At 41.8% G+C, this 25,536-nt stretch overlaps 1 protein-coding gene across 2 annotated transcripts in view; it reads right to left on the bottom strand.

Annotated features, from left to right (window-relative positions):
- Nucleotides 1–3,464: 3,464 nt before the first annotated feature.
- PHRF1 (PHD and ring finger domains 1) overlaps nucleotides 3,465–25,536 on the bottom strand; it is a 30,142-nt gene continuing 8,070 nt past the window's right edge. Inside the window, exons 7-18 of one of the 2 annotated variants that reach the window (XM_010562558.1) lie at nucleotides 21,992–22,089; nucleotides 21,279–21,451; nucleotides 16,802–16,931; nucleotides 16,305–16,441; nucleotides 15,290–15,477; nucleotides 14,364–14,483; nucleotides 12,192–12,346; nucleotides 8,542–11,334; nucleotides 7,749–7,825; nucleotides 6,867–7,127; nucleotides 5,611–5,739; nucleotides 3,465–4,403 (exon numbers count right to left, since the gene is read on the bottom strand). In XM_010562558.1, coding sequence (XP_010560860.1) covers nucleotides 4,269–4,403; nucleotides 5,611–5,739; nucleotides 6,867–7,127; nucleotides 7,749–7,825; nucleotides 8,542–11,334; nucleotides 12,192–12,346; nucleotides 14,364–14,483; nucleotides 15,290–15,477; nucleotides 16,305–16,441; nucleotides 16,802–16,931; nucleotides 21,279–21,451; nucleotides 21,992–22,089 — 4,396 coding nt within the window. In that variant the 3' untranslated portion in view covers nucleotides 3,465–4,268. The remainder of the gene's footprint in view (nucleotides 4,404–5,610; nucleotides 5,740–6,866; nucleotides 7,128–7,748; nucleotides 7,826–8,541; nucleotides 11,335–12,191; nucleotides 12,347–14,363; nucleotides 14,484–15,289; nucleotides 15,478–16,304; nucleotides 16,442–16,801; nucleotides 16,932–21,278; nucleotides 21,452–21,991; nucleotides 22,090–25,536) is intronic. The other variant, XM_010562559.1, reaches the window with a different exon arrangement.

The following is a 25,536-nucleotide window of genomic DNA, read 5'->3' as shown; positions in this document are numbered from 1 at the left end:
GCAAGGCACCCTGCTCAGGACCGACTCATTGTCAGTTCTCAGCATCACCACCTAAACCTGGGACATGCAACAAGCCCAGCAGGAAAGCAAGCTTTCACACCCTCCCAAACGCCCGGTCCCTCCCCTGGCACCATCAGACAGACAAGCCAAGGGCTCCCACCACTGCTCTGAACCAGAGCAGCGAAGACCCGGGGTGGCTACTCACAGGCTCTGGGCTGGGTCATGGCCCTGCAGCGTGGCACCGGCTGGATCCTCCCAGTCACTTGGCCTCTTTCATTTCCTCCTATTTTTTTCGCTCCCCGCCTCCCCGTGCTCTGCCCGGGAACCCCACCCTCTCTTTCTCCATCCATCCTCAGAGCAGCTCCCAACAACCCGAGCACTGCTGGCCAGATACCAGGGCCAAGCATGTGTCCCAAAAACAGCTCTGGAGGTTACCAACAAAAGTGGTGGCAGAGCAGCGCCCGAGTCAACTTTTTACAGCAGCGTCCCTGCCTTTGCTAAAGAAGCTTTTAGTGTTACCACTGTTGCAGAGGAGGGAAAGGACACTCACAAGAAGTTATGCTATCACCAAACTACCACATGTGTTGAAGAAAAAAGATTTCTTCTGTTAAACAGGTGGCAGCAGCTGATCTAAGAGGGTCAAAAAGAAGGGGAAAGGGGAGGAAAGGGGGAATAAAGGGGGGAAAGGGGGAAAAAGGGAAGAGTGCAAGTAGCATACACAGTATACTACAAAACCATGCCAGAAGAGGCATTTTTAGGTGTTTCTTATTGCCTCTCCTCAGGGCCAGCTTACAATTTGATGGATTTATTTTTAACAGTAGACAGAATGAAAGAACCACTATTCTTGTTCACATAACTTCAGGGAAAAGCATGTGCAGAAGGTATAGTTTTCAGCTTCATTACTCTTCCAGGGAATGGCAGGTGCAGAGGTAACTGAAATTGAACAGTCCTTACAGTACACGCATTCCTAATATATCTTGCAACAGGCTGTTATCTTCACTGCTAATTCAAGGATAACACTAACCAAGAATTTAAAGCAGCGAGGCAGGCTGAAGAACAAAACAGATTGACATTGTCTTCTTGGGCAACAGTGTAGTCGCTTTTATTATTTGGTCAAGCTTTGTTTTTCACACTACCTACCCTTTTTCGCTCATGCAGGCAGGTTATTCCAGAATTGTTCCTCCAATGAGCCCAGAGGGTTGTGGTGAGTGGGGTGAAATCCAGTCGGCAGCAGGTCACAAGTGGTGTTCCTCAGGGCTTGGTGTTGGGCCCTGTTCTGTTTAATATCGTTAACAGTGATCTGGATGAGGGGATCGAGTGCACCCTCAGCAAGTTTGCAGACAACACCAAGTTGGGAGGGAGGGTCGATCTGCTTGAGGGTAGGAAGGCTCTACAGAGGGATCTGGACAGGCTGGATCAATGGGCTGAGACCAATCGTATGAAGACCAACAAGGCCAAGTGCTGGGTCCTGCACTTGGGTCACAACAACCCCATGGAGGGCTACAGGCTTGGGGAAGAGTGGCTGGAAAGCTGCCCGGCAGAAAAAGACCTGGGGGTGCTGGTTCACAGCCACCTGAATATGAGCCAGCAGTGTGCCCAGGTGGCCAAGAAGGCCAACAGCATCCTGGCCTGCATCAGAAATGGTGTGGCCAGCAGGAGCAGGGAGGTGATTGTGCCCCTGTATATGGCACTGATGAGGCCGCACCTCGAGTACTGTGTTCAGTTTTGGGCCCCTCACTATAAGAAAGGCATTGAGGTGCTGGAGCATGTCCAGAGAAAGGCAATGGAGCTGGTGAGGGGCACAAGTCTTATGAGGAGCAGCTGAGGGAACTGGGGTTGTTTAGCCTGGAGAAAAGGAGGCTGAGGGGAGACCTTATTGCTCTCTACAACTACCTGAAGGGGGGTTGTAGTGAGGTGGGTGCTGGTCTCTTCTGTCAGGTGGATGGTGATAGGATGAGAAGAAATGGCCTCGAGTTGTGGCAGGGGAGGTTTAGATTGGATATTAGGAAAAATTTCTTTACTGAAAGGGTTGTCAAACATTGGAACAGGCTGCCTAGAGAAGTGGCTGAGTCACTGTCTCTGGAGGTATTCGAAAAGCACATAGACAAGGCACTTCAGGACATGGTTTAGTGGGCATGATGGATAGTTGGACTCAATGATCTTGAAGGTCTTTTCCAACCTAAATGATTCTATGATACATCCAAAGGTGTCCAGTTTCCAGCCTAAGTTTATTCCCACCTAGATCACATTCTCTCGTTCTTGTGACAACAGTGCCATAAAAGTTTCTGAACTTTGTCAAGAAATCTATTATCAGTCTTTGTATTTACAACCCCACACCCATCTGCAAGGTATATATTCTAGCTACAAGTGTAGCTTTAAAACTAAAGCTTCTCTTCCAGCTATTCTTTTGCAGTCTTAGTGAGCTTTGTTCCAAAATCTTCAACTGAAGCCCAAAGTTACCAACCCCTTGTACTCCATTCAGGTTGTGCTTTCATACAGGAAGCAAACGGAGCCAAGGAAGATCCACTCCAAAATGCTCATCCATAAACACTTCTGCAGGGTGGTGAATGATGGGCATGAAGCATTTTGCCAGTCCAGACAGTACTGGTATATGGACTTGTTTTGCTTAAATTAAAAAAAAAAAAAAAAAAAAAGTCCCCACATCAGCTACTTGGAACCACAGCCAAAATTATCGTATACAGACAAAAATCTTATGATCAAAATCAGAGTTCACTGAAAAGTTAGGAATGCTAGCAAGAAATCAAAGATCTTGCTATTTGTGAGTCTTCCCATGCTCAGAAGGAGAGAAAAAAAAAACCCCAACAACAAAAAAGGAGATGCAGTTACTTGCTTTATAAAACTCATCCCAGAAAGCCTAACTATTTTCTCTTTGAAGACAGGCAGCAAGACTATCCTCGAAGAGGGCAGTTTCCAAGTGCACTCTAAGTGGTTGGGAAAGCCCTCATGCAAGACATGTTCCTGCCATCTGGTCCAACAAGCCATGTACATTCAAGTCCCACTGAAGGGAAAGCCAGTTTATAAATTGTAACTTACTGGTTTTCTCTTCAGCTTCCCTGTTAAATGTCTTCTCCCTAACATGGTTAGATGGGGAGTGATGTTTTTTGTCAGGTTCAAGGGTGCTGAATATATTTGTAAGTGACTGTATTTCAGATGATTACTTAAAAGATCAGCTGCTCTACAGTACATGCAGAAAAGTAGTGCTTTTAAAGAAAGCAAGAAGTCAGTACACGTGCTGGATTCCTTTGCTTCTTGATACGAAAACCAGTCCTCCTACAGAGGAGAAGGAACAATTACTTATCCAACTTCAATCCTCTTCTAGAAACACAGTATTCCTTATGCCAGGAGCCAAGGGTGCAGGTTTATATAGAACAGCGAGGGCAAGAGGTAGCTGTAAGATAAACAAATGACACCTACTATAGGACTAAAACCATTCAAAATAACTTTATAAATTCTGTCACATTTCTGCTTTGTACATCAGTTCAACCTTATCCCTCCAGCTTGTTACTGAAAATTCACAATGCTTGCTTTTTGTTTCGTTTTCTCCTGAAAGGCAGACACAAAACCAGCCATCAGTGCATTATTTACAGAAGTGCAACACAGTCTCCCACCCCGAAATGAAACTTTTCACTAACAAGATACTTCCAACAGAACGTAAATAAACACCACAGTCTGAGCAGTGTTTCTGAAGTCAGTTTATAAAGGTTAGCTCATTTCTGCAATCCCCAAATGACAGAGCAAGTAAAGCTTCGCTCACCATCGAATGGGCTAAAAATACATTTCAAGTATTAAATCAGAAGTTTCTAAAGACAATCCGTATTTCGATAAATAAACACAAGGGAAACAGTATACATCTCTCAATATACTGCATATGAAAAGTGGTGTCTAGTTTCAAACTTTTAGCAAGACAGGTGCACAGCCCAAAAATGTGATCAAAGTAACCCTGAAAACTGTAGCAATCCGGGAGTCCCAAACATTAATCTCTTCCGTGTTTCCCCTCGAATTACTCTGCTGGTCTGAGGCTTTTGATTGTTATTTAGTTCTACATCTGTAGGTAATCAAAAAAACCCCCAAGTTCATTCCCATATGGAAACAATTCAAAAGAAGGTTCCGCAGATAAGTCCTATTATAATCTTGCTTCTCTGCGCTTTATTTTCAACGAGATGCAACTGCAGATCTATTATTCCCTCTGGCATAGCGTTCACAGCCAGAATAAGTTCAGTCCAAGTCATGCTGGCTGCGGCTTCCTCTCAGTTTTCCACTTCACGTGTATCTTCACCATCAGATTTCTTATGTTTCCTCATATGTTTGTATTTTTCCACATATGCCTTCACCAGATTAGCTACCTTCATAGGGTTGATCTCTCCACTTTTGCTGTGGCAGATCTACAAGGGATTAGAAAAGGCATTCGGTCAATTAACAGTATTACAACAGTTCAGGCAGGCAACAGACAAATGATAGCGAAGACCTAAGCTTCCCAGGGGAATGGATTCCTGCATAGGCCCTCCAGTCTCATAGCAGGATACATAAAGCAGAAAACTCAATGAGGATAAGAGTAGTATTTTACTTTAAGCATTCCAGAAATGGCCCAGGGCTTATCTACTGAGCGCTAACTGAATGCAGAAACATCTCTGAACGCACAATTATTTGTTTTTACTACAGGTTTTTCTGTTCAGCCGGTTTTACACAATACATGGTAACCAAGGAAGTGTTGATTTCCCATTCTTCTGATGATTTTGAGGAAGCAATGTTCAGATTAAAACAATCTGGCAGTTTTGAGGGCCCATTTTGAGATATGGGAGAAAGAGAATGGACTCTACAAAGAACTTTTTCAGTGTTCACAGAAGAGTTCACAGTGACTTTAGCAGCAACTAGTGTTGCTCAGCTCTCCCACAAACCACACTTGACGTTCATACGGGTCACAGAGAAGATGTGAAATTGCAGCCATTTTCTCACTAATTTTGATTTATGACAGAATTTCTCAGTGATAGCAAGAATGCAGAGCAGGGAGAGAATACAGTTCTCTCAGGTATCATTTAACTGCCTTGACCACAAGAGCATTACTTGCTCTCACAAAATCTACCTGCTCATCAGGTCTTTTTTAGCCACAATCTGGTCAGCAATAAGGTTTGAGACAAAAGTCAACATCAGACAAATTGCAAGGCCCTCTTCCACAGTTCAGGGACACCAGAGATGCTCAAGGAATTAACGCACAAAGTATTTTCTCACTTTATCAGAAACAGCATGACAATTCTGGACGAGGTTCTTAATGAGAGAGATTTGACCATTCTCACCCAAGGCACATAGCATGTAACATTTCAGCTCAGACAGCTTAAGCTTAGCAATGTTCTGGACCACTGAAAACACCACCTTCTAAAAGGAACAGTCTGACAGCTCTCATCAATGGCACCACTCAGTCCTGCTTAAAGCAAATACTGCTTCACCACAAGACTGCAGAGTATGAGTCAGAGTCCAAAGATCTGCTACTTGGTTACAGCATGTAATTGCTGAAGCTGACAAGTGCAATCCAAAGTACTGCCACTTATTTAATGATCTGCACAGCTCCTCTTCTCCATTTCACTGCCACCTTACCTTTTGCACTGCTTTTCGAAGAATGTTCTTGTACTCCTCCTTTGTAATGTCCCTCTTCTGGTAAAAAGGTTTAATAGCAAGTTTCACTTCTTCCACAGCCCTTTCCTGCATGTGAAGCTTCTTCATGTACTGCACAACAAGGAGAAGTTCATTACCTTGTGCTACCTTGGGAATGGTTTCTGAATCTATTTTTCTTAGAAATATTCTAACAATGAAAATACTCATTCCACAGTTTCAACGATCCGAGCAAGAGCTAGCCTCAGAGTGATTTCCTTTATGGTAAATTGCAGTCTTGAAACAAATACTAGTTTGTGTTACGAGGAACCCTTGTTTTATGTAACATTTATTCTATATCTTAGATAATGTGTTTTAAGCAAGTGACTACAACGTCCACTTATTAATTTTGGTCTCCTCCTTCCCTTCCAACAGCTCTAAAGTAAACATGCGTCCATCAAAAGGCATCAGATTCTAAATGCAGCAAGTCATAGCTGTGAATATAAAGCTTCAGGTAGCTCTAAAGGCATTCTGAAAATGGCAGAGTTGCCTATAAATTAAGGATTACAGACAACATCAGGACACATTCTATCAAAACAAGTTCATAAAAACTGCTTCTCATAAATGGAGGTTCAGTGGGAAAAGTATCTTACTGTTTCATTTTGTGGTAGAAAGTAAAATAATTGGTGAAGAAGTTCCTGTTCTTGCATTTAACATCCACTATGCTTAGAGCAGATGGTCTATACAGCAAACCCAAAACTCAGCAGCAAGAGACTAGCATTGCAAAATCTCCGAAGTATTTTATTATCTCTGCATTTTCAGTGCTGATAAGCAGCAAGATATGGTCCTACCTCTCTATAGGACTGTTATGACAATTGACGTTAATTTCAAAGCTGGAGGGGAAAGGAGAAAACCAGGTGTTAAGAGAAATTTGGACATTCTGGCTTCTGGAAAGTCCCTTCCAAACATTCACACAAGAAAGTTTCAGAACTTTAAGAATGTATTTTAGATGCTTTAATTCCTCTCTGTCTTATTGCGATGAAGCAGTAGAAAGTGGAACCATCAAACGGAGTAAGTCCCAAAAGAATTCAAAGAAAGGATTGCCTGCTGCTCCTGGGTTAGCATAGTCAGTCACCAAAACCAACAGTGACAACAGGGGCTGGGAAAATACAGTACAAAGAAAGTTAAAACCCCAAACTTTAAAAGTTCAAATAAACAGCTCATTAATATTATGCATTTGCTACTTGATAGTATTCACTCACTTCCTCGTTTTTTGTTTTATCCACTGGAGGTTTGGGTGCTTTGTTCTTTTCTTCTGCATTTCCAACAGAAGCAGCTTGGATTCCTGGTTCAGATGCGGTAGCCAGGCTGCCCGGCTCCGGAGTCAGGCTCTGTCCTGCCATGCAGCCAAGCGCTGGAAGACTACCCTGCATGATAAACTGAACCGTGGGCTGGCTGACAGGGGCATAGGGGGGAAGGCTTGAGGGCAGAGGCGGCGTCAAAGGTATATTTTGACAGTACACCTGTGAAACAGATAGAATTTTGTAAATGTTTGTACTTAGAAGAGAGAGCATCAGATCAGGATTTTCAGAACACCATTTATCCACTCAAATGGGCAAGTAATTACCAGTTTAAATCAGGGAGGCTAACATCCCAGCCCTCAACTAGGTCTCTGTGCACCAGGAGCTAGCACCAGCCCCATTCACCTTTTAACTGGTGGACAGCACAGACTGATGGCATGGACCAATGCCACCAGGCCAATTTTTACAGCCTGATCACAATCAGGGAGAAGCTCACAGCTTCTCAAAGAGCACCATCTTTCTGCAGGTTACTACTGAAAACAGAAGCTTCATGTACAGAGCAGAATTAAAAGAAAGTGTGCTGCTTCAACTGTAAGGACCACCTGGGAGATTAAATGATTAGAGGATTGCTGAGGTGTATGGGCTATATGAAATGTACCACACGCAGAGGAAGGCAAACTCTGCCATGAGAGGAGGATGTTGCACAACGAGGGCACAGATGAGGTGGGATGCCTTCCATGACACTTGGGTGCCAGAATAGGAACCAACCTGAGAGGAATCTAGATCAGGAAACATAGGCTCAGGAATCATATAATTGGTTGGAGGAGGCTCATTTAACTGCACCTGATTTAACGTTTGATTCAAGTCCTCTGCTTTCCAGGCCCCTTCTTTTGCTCGCTGAAGTTTGTAAAATGGCACCCCTAGGTTCCCCAAGAGAAGGAAAAGAAAACATTTAAGACCAAAATAAACCTAATGGGTCAAAGACTCAAAGCCAATTATATTTAAAAAAATTAAAATAAGAAGGATCTTACAAAGCAGCTAGCTATAAAAGGATTTTGTTTAGCAGTCATCACCATTTTAAAGCTTCTGATAATACAGGACTTATCATCCCCTTGAGCAATTGCTTTTTACTAGGTTTCCATGAGAGTAACCAATGAGAACCACACAAGCAATTCTGTCAACACACATAGCACAGGGTCCCAAGCCAAACTATTTCTAGCAGCTTTGGCTTAGTAGAGCTCACAGGAGCGAGCTATAGAGATTTGTCACGCTCCCCAGTTCCAAGAAATATTTATAAACTCTGAAGGCAAAACAACCATTCTAGTTAAATGCAGAAAGGGTGGAACACAGGTTGCCAGTTCAGAGATCAGGTTGCAATATGCGCTTCATGGCTGAACAAGCTGCCGCTGGCTAGCTGAGCTGTGCTGACAGCCTGTCCTCTCTGATTCATTAACACAACTCACCTCACAATTTCAACGAGTGCAAAATGCCAGTTCTCAGGATTGGAAACCACAGGATTACTCTAGCTCAGATGAAAGAGGTGTTACACTAAAACCAGGTTTAGCCAGGCACTGAAACCCTAAACCTTATACAGCCTGCTTCAGCTGCTGTTTTGTCTTCCAAAAGAGAGACTTACTTGGAGCTTTTCCAGCAGACAGTGTGCCGCTTTCTTCCTCTTGAAGATTCCAGGTAACTCTTTTCACTGGTGCTTTTGATTTCAACACAGGACCCTGAGGTATCACCTCCAGTTCAGGCTTACTGAAAGTACCAGTTTTCTCATTTGACACAAGGCACTCATCTTTAACTTCCTTCACACAATCTGTTATTTTGCTTTTGGATGAGCTTTGAATTGGTGCAGCCTCAGCTGGAGTGTGCATGATCACTTCCTTCTTTGGGGCTGGTTCCATCAGAGATGGACATAATGCCGTATTTTCTATTTTAACTGTAATCTCAAGGTTTGTATTGCTACAGCTACCAAGCACTGCTGGATCACTGCTGCTCATTAATTCTGTTTCAGTGAAAGAATCCACATTGCCAATTGGAACACAAATGTTTGTGAACTCTGGCACAGGGAATGCAGTTTCCCTGGTCACTTCCTGACAGATGGGCTCTACCTTTATAGTTTCTTGGGCCTCTCTCAGTTGAACTGGGGTCTCAGCCTGTATTTCCTCAAGTTTGACATTTGGGTGGATGGTTATGGAAAGCTCTTCTAGTACTAGTTCCTCCTTTGGCTCTTGTTTGAAGGAATGGGGTTGCTCCAGACACCTGGACACATTTTCAGCTGGAGACTTTTGATCCTTTTCTGGTGGAGGAGGAAGCGAGGTCTCTCTTGATCTGTGTTTTCTTTCTTTGGAACGTGATCTCGATTGTGGTCTTTTTTCCTTTGATTTGCTGCTTTTGTGCTCTCGAGATCGAGATGCAGACCGAGACCGAGACCTCCACTTTCTCCTCTCCCGAGACCTGGATCTCGATCTCTTTCTGTCCCTTGACCTCAAGCTACTATCTTTATCATACCTCTCATAGCTTTTGTCTCTCCTGTGTTTCCGCCTTTTAGTCCTCTCAATGCTATTCGATCGGGAACGTTCCCTCCATCTTGATCTTGATCGAGACCGTCTTTTCTTTTTCCTATTTTCATATAACTCAGAAGTACTTCCAGGACTACCTGAACGTGACCTAGATTTCCTTCTCTCCCTAGACCAAGAAGTTTTTGCCTTTTTATCCTTGGTTTTACCCTTCATTTTCTTTTTTTTAGATCGTTCGTGACTGCTAGAACGGTCAGTAGAAGACCTCCTGCTCTTGGGTTTCAATGTGTGTGTTTTGCTATTCTCTTCTCCACCTGACCAAGAGGTAGATCTGGAGCTTCGGTCCCTTGAGTGTGCTCTATCCCTAGACCCTGATTGGGATCTCTTATGCTCTTTGCCAAGTGCCTTTTTCCTTTTCATCTTCTTCTTGCTTCGGGAGCTGGAGTTGGAACAGGATCTGGAACGCGATCGCCTCTCTGTTTGTTCTACCTTTTGGACTTGCTGCTGCCCGTCGTTCTTTGAGGGACTATCTGGATCTAGTTTCACATTACTATTGGGTCTAATAAATTCTTCAGCATTAAAGAACACATTAGGGGCCTCTCTGCTTTCCTCCTTTAAACACTCTGCATTGGAAATTTGCTTAATAGCAGATGAAGTGCAAGGGCTGCTTAGAAAGTCTTCCTCATCCATATTATCTTGTTCCTCTGTATCAGAGATCTGTTCTACAATTCTGCTTTCTACTGTTACATCATCATGAGACTCTGTGTTACTAGATGGTACGTCAGAGTCAGCCCCAGATCCAAATATATTTTCTACCATGTAAGGGGTGAAACGACGGACAGTTTGAAATGTTTGAACTTTTGGATTTTCAATGGAAATAGTCCTGGTAATATTAGTTAGTGGGATCCCCGAGCCAAGCCTTTCAGGACTGCTACTCGTTGAACTTGAGTCTGATCCTGTTGGTTCAAAGGGATCATATATTTCACTTTTGACCTGCTTTTTCTTAACTGAGAAAAGAGATGAAGGACTCTCTTTCTGTTGTACTTTGTCGTCCACAGGGCGGAAGGTGTTACAAAATCCTGGATTAGACAGTCTGCTGGAATGCCCTGTGTTTCCAGGAATATTGATTTTAAAACTCTCAAAAGAGCTTGGGCCTTTGCTCCTTGAAGTGCCCAGCAGCGATGAACTGCTATACACACCTGTATTGGTAGAAAAAGACACCCCGCTTGTACATGTTTGTTGCTGAGATTCCTTGGCATTTGACTTCTGACTTTCCACCTTGCTACCCCTTCCCAGCTGATTAGTGCTCTCTTTGCCAGTCAGCTGGGTTATACAGGAGCTGGGAATGTCACAGCTTTGGCTTCCTGTGGGTTCTGGCTCCACCTGCTTGCTGCTGGTTTCCTTTTTAATCTTTGGTATCCTGGGAAGCTCAAAGATGTCAATTCTCTTAGGAGGTGGTTTTAATGGCTGCCTCACAGTTACAGCTTTTGAGCCAGAATTCAAGTTACAGCTCAGGGGCTTTGAAGATAAGTCAGTGGGTGCAAAGTTTTTAGAGTTTCCATTAAATCTGCGCATTTCATCTAACTTGGAGCCATGCCTGCTCAGAGTACCTATATTCTGAGTCTGAACCGACCTGGGTGTCATTGAATATTCTGATTTTACAGTTGCCTTTTCTGATGTAGTCTGTGCAGGGTTTGCTGCAGGCTCAATCCTGCTCAGTGAGGGTGAAGGTGATGAAAACAAGCTTGAGGAGGAGGGTCTGGTGCAAGTACTCAGCCCTGAGGAAACTGAAGGTCCAGCAATGGAGCTGCTTGCTGTGGTCCCTGAGTGCACTGTACTCGGTTGGGTGTTATGTCCTGAACCATAATCCACTCTCGAGTCATTCGCTGGTTTTCTATGAAGTGGAGCTATGGCATACAAGCAAACAATTAAGCTTTTCAGTATGTATCTGGACATTTTCCCCCAACATTAAAAGAAGTACTGAGGTAATTATTTTAAGTTCCACTTTGGTTTGCAGACATAACACACAGTAATAAGGCAGTCCAATAGTTCTTTTGGTCAGATGCTCAAGGTTTAATGCCAGACAACTGCACCTTTGAGGTAAACACGAATGTTTAGGAAATAAATTATCCTGTTCTGTAGCTATCACCAGACTCATGTTTATTATCCTGTAGTCACTGATTGATAAAAATTACTGTAATAGAGGATGTTATAGGTACTTATTTTAAGAATAAAGCTTTAAGATTAAATTTGAAGACGTTCTTTCCAAACAATACCACGCCAAGGGAAGACAGAGCTGAAGATGCTAGCATGTATTCTAGAGCTCTAGTTTTGCAAAGAAACTTCTTGCCAAGGCCCTCAACACTGCTCTTCAAACCAAAGTACAGTTCACAGGCATGGCAGCAATGCATGACAAATGCCAGAAGAACTGGGTACTAAGGCACCTCTGCTCTATCCAGCCCTCCATTTTTTGTAACAAAGCATGAAACTACAGTGCAGTATTTTTAAAGAAGAAAACTACCTATTAAAACCAAAGTCCTCCAGTAACATCTCAGCTCTGCAATTAAGAGAGAAGTAACACTATTTCAGAGCATACGCAAGAATCTTATTAGACGGATTACTGCTAGCAACTATTGAATCTGTCCTACGCATTCAAATGCTCAATAAGAGTATCCCTATGCTTGAAACCATGAAGCCTGTAGGACCAGGGCAGATGTGGATGAAACAAAGAGGCTAACTGCACTGTGAAGTGCCAAACCCTTACCTGCCTTCTTTGCCGTCAGCGAACCATCTCTGTTGATGACCACATCCGAACTACTCATCATGAGAAAGCTCTGTCCAGACAGGATACTTCCCAACAGATCAGGCACAGGGGCAGCTTCTGCTTCTTGATCAGGACTCAAGGCAGGTACACTGCTTCTGCATGTTTCAGAGGGGTTATATTTCCTTTACTCTTACAGCACTTGTTCTATACACACACATTACATTAAGAAGAAACCAAAATCAAGGGCATAAACAGAGGTCAGCCAGGGAAGTCCACTTGTAGTTTTGGCTTCACTAGAGTCATTCAGCCCCTATCTCCCTCTGACAAACAGAAGGTAAAGCTTTTACTGACTTCCCACAGGAACACCACAGGATAGGAAAGCATGTAATCATACCAGAAACCTTTGGTAAGCAGATGCTTTTAGTCTAATTTAAGAGTGGTGCTCACTGTGTTGTGTATCAAGATTAACTTTCCAGGGCATTTAAGATGCATTTTTGAAGCATAAACCATTGTTCAGCACTTCAGAGATATTTCCATCCCAGCTGCCTCTCTTCCCCCCACCAAATCGTGATCACAAATGTATTCCTCAGGCCTACACTGCTATTTAAAAAAACTGATGCAGCTTGAACCAGTATTTAGCACCAGTCAGAATACACGTAGGTGCCTACTGGTAGGGTAGCTAAGAGCATGGCATAGGAGGAATTACACTGAAAAACAACAGCAATGCTCCCACACACAGGACAACACAAACACTCCCCTTTATGCATTACTCAGTCTTACAAAAATGGTTTAATAGTTTGTGTTCTTGAAATATGGACTGAAAAAGTTTGAGTGTTTCTGGTGTTGGGGTGTGGCTTTTTTGTTTTTCTTTCTTCACTTCTGTGTTGGTGGGATTTGGGGGTTTGTTTCTTTGGTTTAAAAAAAAAAAAAAAACCCACCACAAAAACCCCCAACTTCAAAAGGGACCAATAGACCCAGATCTTCAAGGGAGCTACATTTCATTTCTGTATAACAACAAAGCAAGCTTTCCAAACACAATGTACACCAAAAACCTGTAATAACATACAACAGAGACAAAATGAGAAGGCTAAAAGAATTGGCCACCCAGGCCAGACCAGGAAACTCACTGTAGTCCAGGTAAATCAAGCCTCCAGAAAAGCTGAATTTCAGGTAAAGAGCTCTACCTTCTAAACAATGTGCTACTCAAATAATTCAGAGGACATGGAAAACTTCCTGAAAGGCTTCCTTCGGGATTGAGATGGGAAAGGTAGAGAAATATTCCAAGTTATCATAGAAATATGCTATCTTAATTCTGAGAAACCAGCCTTTGCTGTGAGATGTGTTAGAGGACAGCCATGTAAACCTCTCACACCTTTAATCATTTAAGCTGAGCTCCCTCTATTTCTCCTAGTCTTCAGCTCCCTCAGCCTTGGAGTTTTCTGTAACTTGGTTGGTACCTGCATCAGTCATTTTCCCCATTCCTTTTCTTCTTGTCATGCTCCTGCTCCCTGTATCCAGCTCCACTGCACTGCGTCCTACACCCCAGTCCTGAAAACCCACTGTGGCTGCCAGTGGCAGGCACCCAGCAACATGCCCTGGCCCTGGGAGGCACAGGGGCACACAGTTTGCACACACACAGACATCTGTCAGACAGCAAAGCAACTGTTAAATTGCAGGATCAAACAAACAGTTTTCTCTCAATTTTCTGAGCTCCAACAAATGGCAGAAGAATTGGGTGAGGTAGGTACATCCCTCACCTCTTCCTCTGGATGTGCAATTAGATTCCCCAGCCCTCTCAAATAAGCAAACATTTTTTTAAAAGGTTAATGAGACTGGGATTTAAAACTTACTAATGGGGTTACTAAACAATCCCAAAACAGAAAGCAAGAAGAGCCACATTTGGGTGGAAACACGAATCTGAAATTTCAATGCAATAGTTAGAACTATTATGAAGGAGTAAGTGTGTGCCCTTCAACATAATAAAAAGAATTCTTGCATAAAATGCTGTGGTTATATATCTACACATGTGCAGGCACACACACACACACTCTTTCAAAATACATGGGGTAAGAAAAGAGTTAAACCAGGATGATCACCTAGTTTGCTCTTTTGTTAAGGTAATTAGAAAATTAAGAAAAATTAAATAAAAAAAATAGCTTGATGGATTTTTACCTGGGAAGTCCCACAGAAACAGGTCTAGCTACAGGACGGTGAGACCTCAGTGCTGACTGGGAGAGAACTCTCCTTTTGGCACTCACTGGTGAATCTGGATTTGCTGGAACCTCTTCATTACTGTGGGTAAAACACACACAAGAATCCTGAAATTGTCTGAATGTTTTTTATGTTGAATAGGTGAAGTCGGTAATACTACGAGGGCAGATATGGTTAGAGAGCATCATTTGTTTTATTATGATACACTAAAAAAAGATTTGTGCAATACACTTATTTTCTGTGGCCACATAAATAGAACAGTGTAATTCAGCTAGCAGAAATGAAAATGTAGATTTTTATTTTTAAAGTATTAAATAGGTAATTTCCTTTTATGAAAGGATCAAAAAGACTTAAGTGGAAAATTAAATTTCACCAACAATAATTTCAGATGCCTCCTCCCCAAAATCCAAAGCTTAAAGACTGACACAAACTATGGCACAGTAGGATTCCTCCTGAATTTGAAGTGTCTGGAAAAGTGAAGATTGGAAAAGGAGAAACATGGAAGATTCCACAAGTCCATTTAATTATATGTGAAGTCACTGTTTATTGCATACCAAATATGCTAGCTATCTTCACTTAAAATAAATAGAAAATGACTGATGAGGATCCAGCTCCTTCAGATTCTAGCCTCTGAATAACCCCATAGATCTTAAAGGTTTTCATGAGGTTTATTATTTCAGCAAACCTCTTTAAAGAAGGCTGATTCTTTAAGAGCTCAGCAATTTGGCCAAGAAGGAAAGAAAGAACAGGCCAATGTGTTATTATGAACTGTGTCCCCAAAGCTGTCTTCAGACATAAGATCTACACTCTGCAAAAAGTAGCATGTACAAACAACCCGACGCATGTGAAATTATCGTGTCCCTGATAATAATCCAGAGATATCTTACCTTTCATAAGGATCCAACTCATATGGATCTCCAAACACAGACAGAGAAGCTGCACCGATATCTGCTCTCATCAGACCAAGTGAGGGCTCCATTGGTTTGTACATGGAAGGAAGCGAGGCTCCACGCAGAGGTTTACTAAGACCAAGAGTTCTTGCAATACGGGAGCGAGTAGTAGCCTCATTTTTCACCTGCACAGATAAAGAGATTGGGTTATTTCTATATTAGGGGTAGGCACATAGCCTGGGTTTAAAGCCCGGAATTCTTCACTTAAGTACAGTCATCGGGTTACTACTGTTGGTAGCAAAAGAGGTGTGCATTTATTCTCTACATTTGTTTTAAAGCATTTATTAAAATCTTCTAACTATGGCCTATATGTCATTTCATAAAGAGACTGCACATATCAGATTTAAGTGACCTGATAAGTTAAGTTTCTAAAAATCTTTAATAATGTCATTCAAAATTGTCAATTCCCTAATAAAGGCTGGAGGGACAGTTCTGGCTGTAGGATGTAAACTCTAGTTAAGGTAGCTGAGGACCAAAGTCAAGCTGGTACAAAGTATTCAGCATAGTTCACATGAGAACACTATCCACAACTGAAAGGGATTTTCAGAGCCCTTATGGCTGATTAACTGGGTTTGCAACAACACAAACATCCATAGCCTATTAAAAAGAATAGGTGGTGGCAATTACTGAACTTGCATCAGTACCAAGTAAACACTACAGCTGAATGGCAAGGCATAACACAAAGCCTGCAGGACATGCTTTATAGTGTGATCCCTGCAGTTCAGGTAACAGGATTTGTCAACAAATCCAGCAGGCCTGCCTGGAAGTTGCAATTTGTTTCCATATACAGCATCTTTCTGGAGTACACTGGACACATCCTGCACATACCCCCACCAGAAAAAAAAGTTACCTGCTATCATTATAAGACAGTGTTTTTTCCATTGAATCCCATGTTATAGTGCTTTTACAGATGGCTGAAAAATGGCAGATACTGACACTGGCAGAAACTCACATGTGATCTTACTCTCATCTTTTTCCCCCTTCTCTTCTTCATCAGATGCTTGCGTCTCTTCAGCTGTGTCCCTGAACTCTTCTTCCCAGCAGAAGATTTTGTCTGAGTTTTTTTGCCTCCTACTTTCTTTCTCCTACCTGATGGAACAAAAGACAACCAAGTATCTGGCTAAGTGCTGTCACTGCATTTTACCCTGTACTCCCCTTTTCATTCCCCCATGGCACACAAAGGCAGTTCAGAGACCTACAGTGTGCTGCAACAGTATAAACCAGCAGAGCAGAAAAAGCAAAATCATTCAGATTTATTTAAAAGCAACCTTCAAGACACTTCTGGGCAGAGGCAGTATGGGGAAAGAAGAAAACACATGGTATACTTCTGTAGCTGCACAGGTGTGGCAGCATACAGGTGATCTGGAGTACTGTGTATGATTCAGGTTTATCTTCCCAAAGCTTTTATTCTTGCAGATGAGAACCATAGGAGGTGTCTGATGCCCTTACCTGTTTTTCTTTTTTGCCTAGTAGGAGCCCGCGCTGTAAGAGGACGCTGGTAGATGGCTGTGTTTAGGCCTGCTACAACTGCCTCAATTGTTTCATCCAGAAGAGAGGACATGAGGTAACTTGGCACGTGCTGTGTGGGGGATTAGAAGTTACATGATACAGGTATCTAAAGGTCAGCAACAAGTTAGTTATAAAAGCATTTGACGAAAAATGGATTTGAGATTCGTATAAGAAGCTGCCAGATTTGTATGACCAAGCTGCCAGTTAAGCAATTATGTGATCTTTCTCACTTATTGACTGTCATATTAAGGAGAACATGACCTTGCTCTTCAGCCTCGCTCAGTATTACAAGTCATGGTTCGCCTAACTGACTCTTTAAATTAGAACAATCCCAGAGACTGACATTTCCTCAATGAAAAAGTTTGCTTAAGAACTTTCCCAGATCCACCTAACTGACCTCTGGCTCATCATGCAGCAAAGTGCAATGAACAAAGACTGAAAAGCCAACACAGTGGAGATCCCTTGTCTTAAACTCCTCATTCTTTAGGTCAGATTTACCTAATACTGTGAAACATGTCCAGAGGCAGCATTTCAAACACACACCTCAGGGAATTCACTGAAATGGCAGGTGAGTCCCACTCCAGAGCATCACTTCATTGTGATAAGCAGGGGCTGCTCCTACAAGGTTGTCGTGGTTAAACCCCAGCCAGCAACTAAGCACCACGCAGCTGCTCGCTCACACACCACCTCCCCAATGGGATGGGGGAGAGAATCAGAAAAAAAAAAAGTAAAACTCGTGGGTTGAGATAAGAACACTCTAATAGAACAGAAAGGAAGAAACTAGTAATGATAATAATAAAAGGATGGGAATATACAAGTGATGCACAGTGCAACTGCTCACCACCCGCTGACCAATGCCCAGTTACTTCCCAAGCAGCAATCCCTTCCAGCCCCACTCCTCCCAGTTTATATACTGGGCATGATGTCACATGGTATGGAACATTCCTTTGGCCAGTTTGGGTCAGCTGCCCTGGCTGTGTCCCCTCCCAACTTCTTGTGCCCCTCCAGCCTTCTTGCTGGCTGGGCATGAGAAGCTGAAAAGTCCTTGACTTTAGACTAAACATTACTTGGCAACAACTGAAAACATCAGTGTGTTACCAAGGTTATTCTGGTACTGAATCCAAACCATAACATTGTACCAGCTGCTAGGAAGACAATTAACTCTATCCCAGCCAAAACCAGGATAAAAGGTTCAAATTCCTCTTCCTCTCTATACTCAAGGGTTAACCACATTTAAACAAACACATTTGAAGCGTATGAATTCTGAACCACCAGCCTCAGAACGTGAACTCAAAGCCTCCTTGCTGGGCAAATATAGCACCCGTTTGTTCCTTCCTTCAGTTGGAAAGACGTTAAGAGCAGATTTCTCTCAACAGGTATGTTAAGTTGGCCATGTCCACACCAACCATGTTCCTAAAATGCCAGAGTCACAGAATCATAGAATGGTGTGGGTTGGAAGGGACCTTTAAAGACCCCTGCCACAGGCAGGGACATCGTCCCTACCCCCTCTCCTTTCTTCAGGCAAATACAATGCATAAAGATTTGATAAAGTTTCATATGAGCAGATGGAAAGATGCTTCTGATGCTTCAGATTATTCACTGTGCTTACTTTCTACCAGAGCATATGCATTGGATCCTTGTTCATTTACAAAGTGTATATGTGGCACAAACACTAGAGAAGAATGGCTTTAGAGTATCTTGCAGTGACAAAGAAGCTTCAGACTGCAAAATGTTTGAAAACAGAATATGCCAACAGAAATATATGCTTCAATTCATCTTACTATGGAAGTAATTTCACCAGGCTTCTCTGTTAGTGTCACTAATGCAGGCTCCAAACTATTTTGCTGAGCTATTTTTATTAGAATGCCATTGTTTTAAGTATCGTGGGTGCCAGTAACTACTACATAAGGTTCTCTAACTTGGAGGAGAACAGGATGGAGTAAGGAGAGCTCTGAACATTAGCCTAAACATATTTATTTTTCTAGAAGGACCTAAAATAGTGTGTCTAGTTAACCACCACTAGTTTAGGCACCTACAGAACAACAGATGAATCACAAAACAAACTGCCTCCCCAAATACTAAAGCTTTCCAAAGATCTGAAATCAGCATTTCTCTGTGCTTTGAGGACAACACCTTACACCCTCCTTAACCAGTGGAATTAAGTTTCAGTCAACTCAAGGTACAAGCTAGAATAAGATGCACTTTTATTCAGAGACAAATGGTCTAAGTAATAGTGCCTTTCTAGGTATAGTTTGTAATAATCTCTGCATATTGAGAAGTGGAGCTAGGAACGGTTTCTTGAATGGGAAGTAGTGGGCTCCCAGGCTTACACTACTATGCAATGGTAAAGTCCCCAGGCACTACCCCTCATCTGCAGGAGACAGCTACACACTATTTCTAAAACAACAGGTAGGGAAAGAAAGAAACTAGCAGCTACCTTGCCCAGCCTTTCACCTCAAACAACACTCCTCTACGGTTATTTTTTTTTTTTTTTTCAACAAATAGCCCTGACAACTCAGATGTAATTGCTTAACAACAATGCATTAAATCATTCATCAAGTTTTTCTATTTTATTAACTCTTCTAAAGTTGAAATCAAAAGGCCTGGGTTTGGAGACAGGGAGGTTGGCAACCAAATAAGATGACCTCCACCATGGAGGACATAATGAATTTAAGGACTGCTAAAGCACTCTAGGAAGTCCTTACATCAAGGGGAAGAAAACATGACAAAAACTTAACGCAAGCTAGATCTTCATTCATGGCACCTGTTTCAAACTGTACTTACTGCTGTAATTCAGATCATTTGGAATTTGTTACAAATTTCTCTCCTCCCACTGATTTTGATGAGAAATTTAACAGGTAAACTCTGGGGAGCTAATTAACAATAGACTGTTCTTCCCAACCAGAAGGTAGGTAAGATAATGGAAAACCTCCACTTTCCCTCCCAGATTTTGGCATTTTGTTTTGCTTCCCTTAAGCCTGTCTTTATTTACCTTTATTTCTTCTGCCTGAAGTTACAGACTATAGAAGTGTAGCTCATGAAGTGAGGCACTTCACAATTTCAAGCGCGTTCCCTTTTTCTTTCTCACCTGACCTTTACAACTCGATTACAAGGCAAAGCTTAATCTGTCAGACCTCCCACCTCCAACTCAGTCTTTTTCAGTCTGTGCTTCACACTCCAAGAAGAGCCTTTATAGCAGACCCAACCTGAAATACACAGGCAACTGACCAACTTGAAGAAATACTTAGTTTTACCCACTCTTCCCTTCTCCCTCTTTACATTTTCCTACCTTTGGAAAAAAACTGACTTAATACAATCAAACCAGCATGTTATTGTCAAATGAAACCAAGTTTATTTTCATGGAATCACTGAGTAATTCAGGTTGGACAGGATCTTGGGGTGTCCCTCAGAAGGGTCTGACATTTCTGTTCACTGGTCAACACTGAATTCAAACCAGGTTGGTTAAGCCTTTCTTCAGGCAGGTGCTGAAAGCCACCAAAGATAAAGAGTTCAAAAACTGTCCAAGCAACCTATTCCCACAGTTGACCATCCCCAAGGGAAAAACAATTTTATGTCAAGCCAGATCCTCCTCTTCCTTTCAAAAGTTGTAGAATTTCACACGTTTCTACCAAATCCAACAGCAGCATTAATGAAGAACCAACTAACATATCACTAGTCCCATGGAGGTTATTTACAGGGTCTGTTTACACTAAATCACTATACGCTCCTGTGCAATTTAAGGCTTTTTATATTTATGTAGCTGACAGGTAGAGTGCTTTGGCTAAAGCCAGAGGGCAGAGCAGGCAGGAGATCCCCAAGTTTGAAAGTTCTCAGTTTGCAGCATACTAATTGTTACCTAAAGGATCGTAATTATCCCAGCAAACAGAAACATCCAGAACCACCTCAGCTGCAGTCATCTTCAGTAAACAGTTCAATGAGTAAAGGATTTGATGGATTTCGGGTATTTGGGATACTTTCTTGCATAGATTCTCTGGTACCTGTTAATGTAGTTGAACTCACACTGCCACATCATTAAGGACACTAGCATCTGTTTTTTTTTCTTTTCAGTAAGAGGCTGATTTTCCTGTCTCTGCAAAAAAGCTTGCTAAAAAAACAGAACTGGTGCACAAACTGCATTAACAGCCACTGGGAATAAAAATACAATTTTGCTCACAGCTGAGGTGATAAAAATGCAGATTAAAAGAGGAAGCTACTGCAGATTTCAAAATAGAGAGTCTTGGTCATGTGCTGCACTCCATTTGCACATGTTCTACATCCCAATTTAAAAGAGCTCCACAACTACTAATCACTGTGCTGTGGACAGCCAACACAGACAGCTGAGCTACTTAAGGGGGGACTTATTTCAACTCTTCCACAACATTCTTCCAAAGGCTCATTAGCAAATACTCCTAAATACCTGAATTTGTTGCGCTGTTGTTATCCGGTTTCTGTTCACTGTGGCCCTAACTCGTTCACTCTGCCGAGTTCTGGCTATAGCTCGGGTTCGGACATGAGGGCGTAGTCTACTGGTGGTAGGAATAACATCAGCCATGAGGGCAGCAACCTCTTCTTCACTGACATGATCTGTATCTTGAAAGAAAAGATGCCCAGGTCACTTGTCTTTCTACAGGTGAAAGCATTTCCAGAATTTTGGAAAAAAAAAGTTAGTATGTCCTTTCTTAAACCAGTCACCTCCAAAGCAGACATAATCCTCTCAAAAGGAAATGAGCACAGACACCACTGCTGACTGTTACACAGAAAGACAATTTTCTAGGTCACAGAAATTGCTGCTACCTTGGCAATCTGAGATCAGGATACTAATAAATTCTTTCCAATGTAATACAATGCAGTTGCACTAAGGTGCCGGGCTTGCCCCAGGAAGGTTAAAGAATGCTTATAAGCAGCAGCTCAACAGGTTGTAACTGCAGATGAAAATCTTAATAAACAAGATCCTCTTATCAGTCAAGAGTTCAAGTCAGCTCTTCAGGTTCAAGAGAGAATGCCTATCAAAACAATTATTTAAAACAGATAAAACCAGGGGTTAAACATCTCTTCAAAACAGCACATGCTTCACATCATCTAAGCCTGGAGAAAAATATTTACTTTGACTGGATACCACAAAATCCTTACCTGCAGCAGCACTGACACCCATGGGGGCACAGGCTGGACAGAACCATTCATCTACAGGGACTTCACTCAGAGGAGGATTAAGGCATTCCATGTGATACCTTGAGAAAAGAAAAGAAAAAAAGAAGTAAAATAAAAATCAAACAATGTGCTCCTTACCAAGGGAAGAGAATCTTTTACCTCTGTCCACATGCTACATAAGGTGGACACATTTTCTTAAGCTTGAAACTATGGTCTGTGCATCTGCTTCTACCAATCTCCAGAGAAACAATGCTACCTGATACTTATATAAGGGTCTTCAGTTCTAGATGGTATGTTGATCACTTTAGGCTCAGAAAAGCTCAGAAAAGTGAGTGGTTTTCCCTCACTGTATGGTGTATTGCTTGCCATTTGAACACCAGCTGCGACAAATGTGCAGAGCCAAAACTCATGGTGGCAAAGAGAAAGGAGAGAAGTATTGAGGTGCTGGGGAGACAGGCAATCAGAAAGCAACATCAGTTTCCTGCAAACCAACATAGTATTAATGTTACTGGTACTTATGAACATTTTATTTTGCGTCACTAGACACAGGTCAACTGCAATGCCTTGTTATGTTGAATAAACACATTGCATCCCACATATGCCTGACATGATTAAGACAAATGGTGATAAGGATTTCTGCACAAGTGCACAAGCTAGGTTGCAGAGCATTGGTCAGTCGGCTTCATACAGCTGGTTGCAGGACTGGAGATTAACCAAACTGACCTCCAAACACCATCCAACTGAGAACTGTGCTCATCCTTATCAAATCTCAAAGGGAAAGAAGAGAGCATGATGCTCCCTTAGGTAGGCCTTTTGAAGTGTTCTCTACCCAACAGGTTGAGCAGCTAGACTGAAGAGTTTCACCAACCACTTACAGAGAAGCTACCCAGGAAAGTCTTTCAACATTACCCAGCTTGGGTTCTGTAATTTGTTCAATTCCATTTTCAGCAATTAAAACCCAGCCAAAGCAACATGTGTTAGTAGCACAAAATTTTTGAAGCAACTCATGTTCAAGTTACACTGCTAAAAAGAATTAAAACAGATTTCCCAAGTAAATGAGATGCTTCCCATGAAAACCAAGTGCTTAGACCAAGTTCCCTAGGCATGGAACACAGGGAGACCACAGCCTTCAAGTAAGAGTTTCAGCTTCAAATTAGCAACATTTCTATGACCAACTTTGTTCTTTTTCTAAAAAGGGAAACCCTGCTGTTATTTCTGATGTATTTCAGAGTTAAATGCTGTACTAAGTAAAGGAAAAAGTCTGAAGCTTTCTGTTTCACCTTCCCATGCCAAGATCCACTGCCTGCTAACACATCTCAGTGCCTGGCCACAGAGTAAGGAAAGGGAAGGAATGTCTATCTGACACTATAATCCCATTTTATAGCAATACAAAAACCCCAGAGATATTACAGCTGTTAATCTACTTTCCACCCATCACCCCAACTTCAGATTGTGTCTTTCAAACCTGTTCCAAACCACGCTGTGGTAAACTCGATTTGCAGCTAAACTGTCAAAACCACCAACTTCGTTTATACTAAAATATATTAATTGTTAATAAAAAATGGAATAACATGTCCTTCTTGCATGAAAGAGTACACCTTAGCAGATGAGATTTTACACTCTTTCAGAGATTTAAGATGAAGTTGAAAAATAATGTTTGCAATAAAACATTACTTAAAAATTAGAGTAGCAAAGTATTTTCCTTCTCTGGGAAAGGAGAGCTTGTTCTCCAACTGCCAGCTACCAGGAATGAGATCATTTCCCCAAAGTAGTATTCTGACAAATAATATTGGTAGGTTCAGGCTGATGTCAACAAAAGTACTTCTAGCAAGAACTTCATTACATACTTTTCAAATTACCTCTGGGAGTTCTGAAGTCATGTTATGACCCACTTGACAAGCAAAGACTTTCAGCCCTAAAACTTTGGACACTGGAGAACCTATTGCAACAGCTATCTAGAGTGCCCTGGACAGGGAAAGAACCTCATCCCATGGAAAATCATCATAACAAAACCCAATGCCAGATCTTACAGAAGTATAAGGTGATACTTGTTCTACAGAAAAACTCGAAGTAAACTGATTTTACTCACACTCATTCTCTCAGGTTCATTTACTTGCACTCTTGCACCCACCTACTCACAAGCACAAAGACTCCATGTGCCCAAGTGGTCTGGCCAGGATTATTTGTGTGCAACACAGAAGGCAAGAGAGACTGGCCAACAAGCCCTCAACATACCTCTTGGGCTCTGTGACTAGCAGTGAAGAACTGATTTCAGACTTCTTTCTTGTACCTTTAAGGAATGAATGGATACTTCTGCTTCACTCTTTTGTCTCAGTACTCATGAACAATAAGAAAAATGACATCTATTCTTCATCTTCTTGACACCTATCTCTATATCAGTGTTACTCTCTTCTTGCTGCTTGGTAACCTCAGTGAAGTCACACATTAATGTGCCACACCATTAATGCAATTAACCCTTTTTCTACTGTTTGTCCAAGTATCTAGACGTGCACTTTTGTATTCCTAGCATCTTAATGCTATTGCTACACAGTTCAGAAAGTTACATAGTCACATTCCAACAAGTCTTACCTGAAAATGCTTTCAATGGGAAGAGATTTGATTACTTAAGCCATAACTTAAATTCGTAAGATAATAACATTATACCACACAGTTTAAACATTGTGGAAAGCCACATCTAGCTAAAAGCAATAGAAAGACAGGGTGACTCCATTGGCTTTAGAATTGTTGGCAAACATAACTGATGAAATTTTCACTCCAGTGTCAGGTCAGACAGAAAATGCAGAGGAATAAAACTAGGAGTTGAAGCAAGCTATTACACATTTTTCTAGACTGAATCTCAGCCATGGAAAGCTAGTAAAAACAAGTTATTTCTTCAGGAAGTGCTTCCAGAAGTGCTAACTCTAGAAGTCAAGCATTTATAAAGAATTTATTTTAGGAAAATAAGATAAAAATAAAAAACTGTATCAGACTTGAAAAAAAAAAATAATCAGAGGAACTACTGAGAGACCATGAAGGAAAATCTGAAGCAATACCCTGAGTTCAGATAATGCTTATGAAAGGTCAGAAAGAACTGAAAGACATGACTTCAGATAAGACCTATGAAACACTAGTTTTGGTTAAGTATTTTAAACTCAGTGTTCTGATGACACGCTTAATAATATTTAGTGTTCCTAATTTTGTCCCTTCTCCAGAAGGTGAATCAGTGTATGTAGATACTACAGAACACAAAGTCAAAACTAGACTTACCAGGTATCTAGTTAGCTTGCTAGAAGTAATTTTTGAAAGATTATTTTACATATTCATTGCTAGCAAGTATCTTTCTTTGTTCAATGGGTAACTTCTGACATCATCAAACTGATAATGCTGCAAGACTGATTAAACAGTATAAGAGCTTTAAATTCTAGCAGAAGACTTTAGGCCTAAAGTTGTATTCAAGTATCTTGATGCCTCTACTTAAACGCTTATTTTATTAATCAAGGAGGGGGGGGGGGGGGGAGTGGTGGGGG

The sequence above is a fragment of the Haliaeetus leucocephalus genome, unplaced genomic scaffold (genome assembly GCF_000737465.1).
Source record: "Haliaeetus leucocephalus isolate CR32 unplaced genomic scaffold, Haliaeetus_leucocephalus-4.0 Scaffold161, whole genome shotgun sequence".
NCBI lineage: Eukaryota > Metazoa > Chordata > Aves > Accipitriformes > Accipitridae > Haliaeetus > Haliaeetus leucocephalus.
Note: the sequence above shows the minus strand (reverse complement) of the source record. Positions and strands in the feature narration are given on the sequence as shown.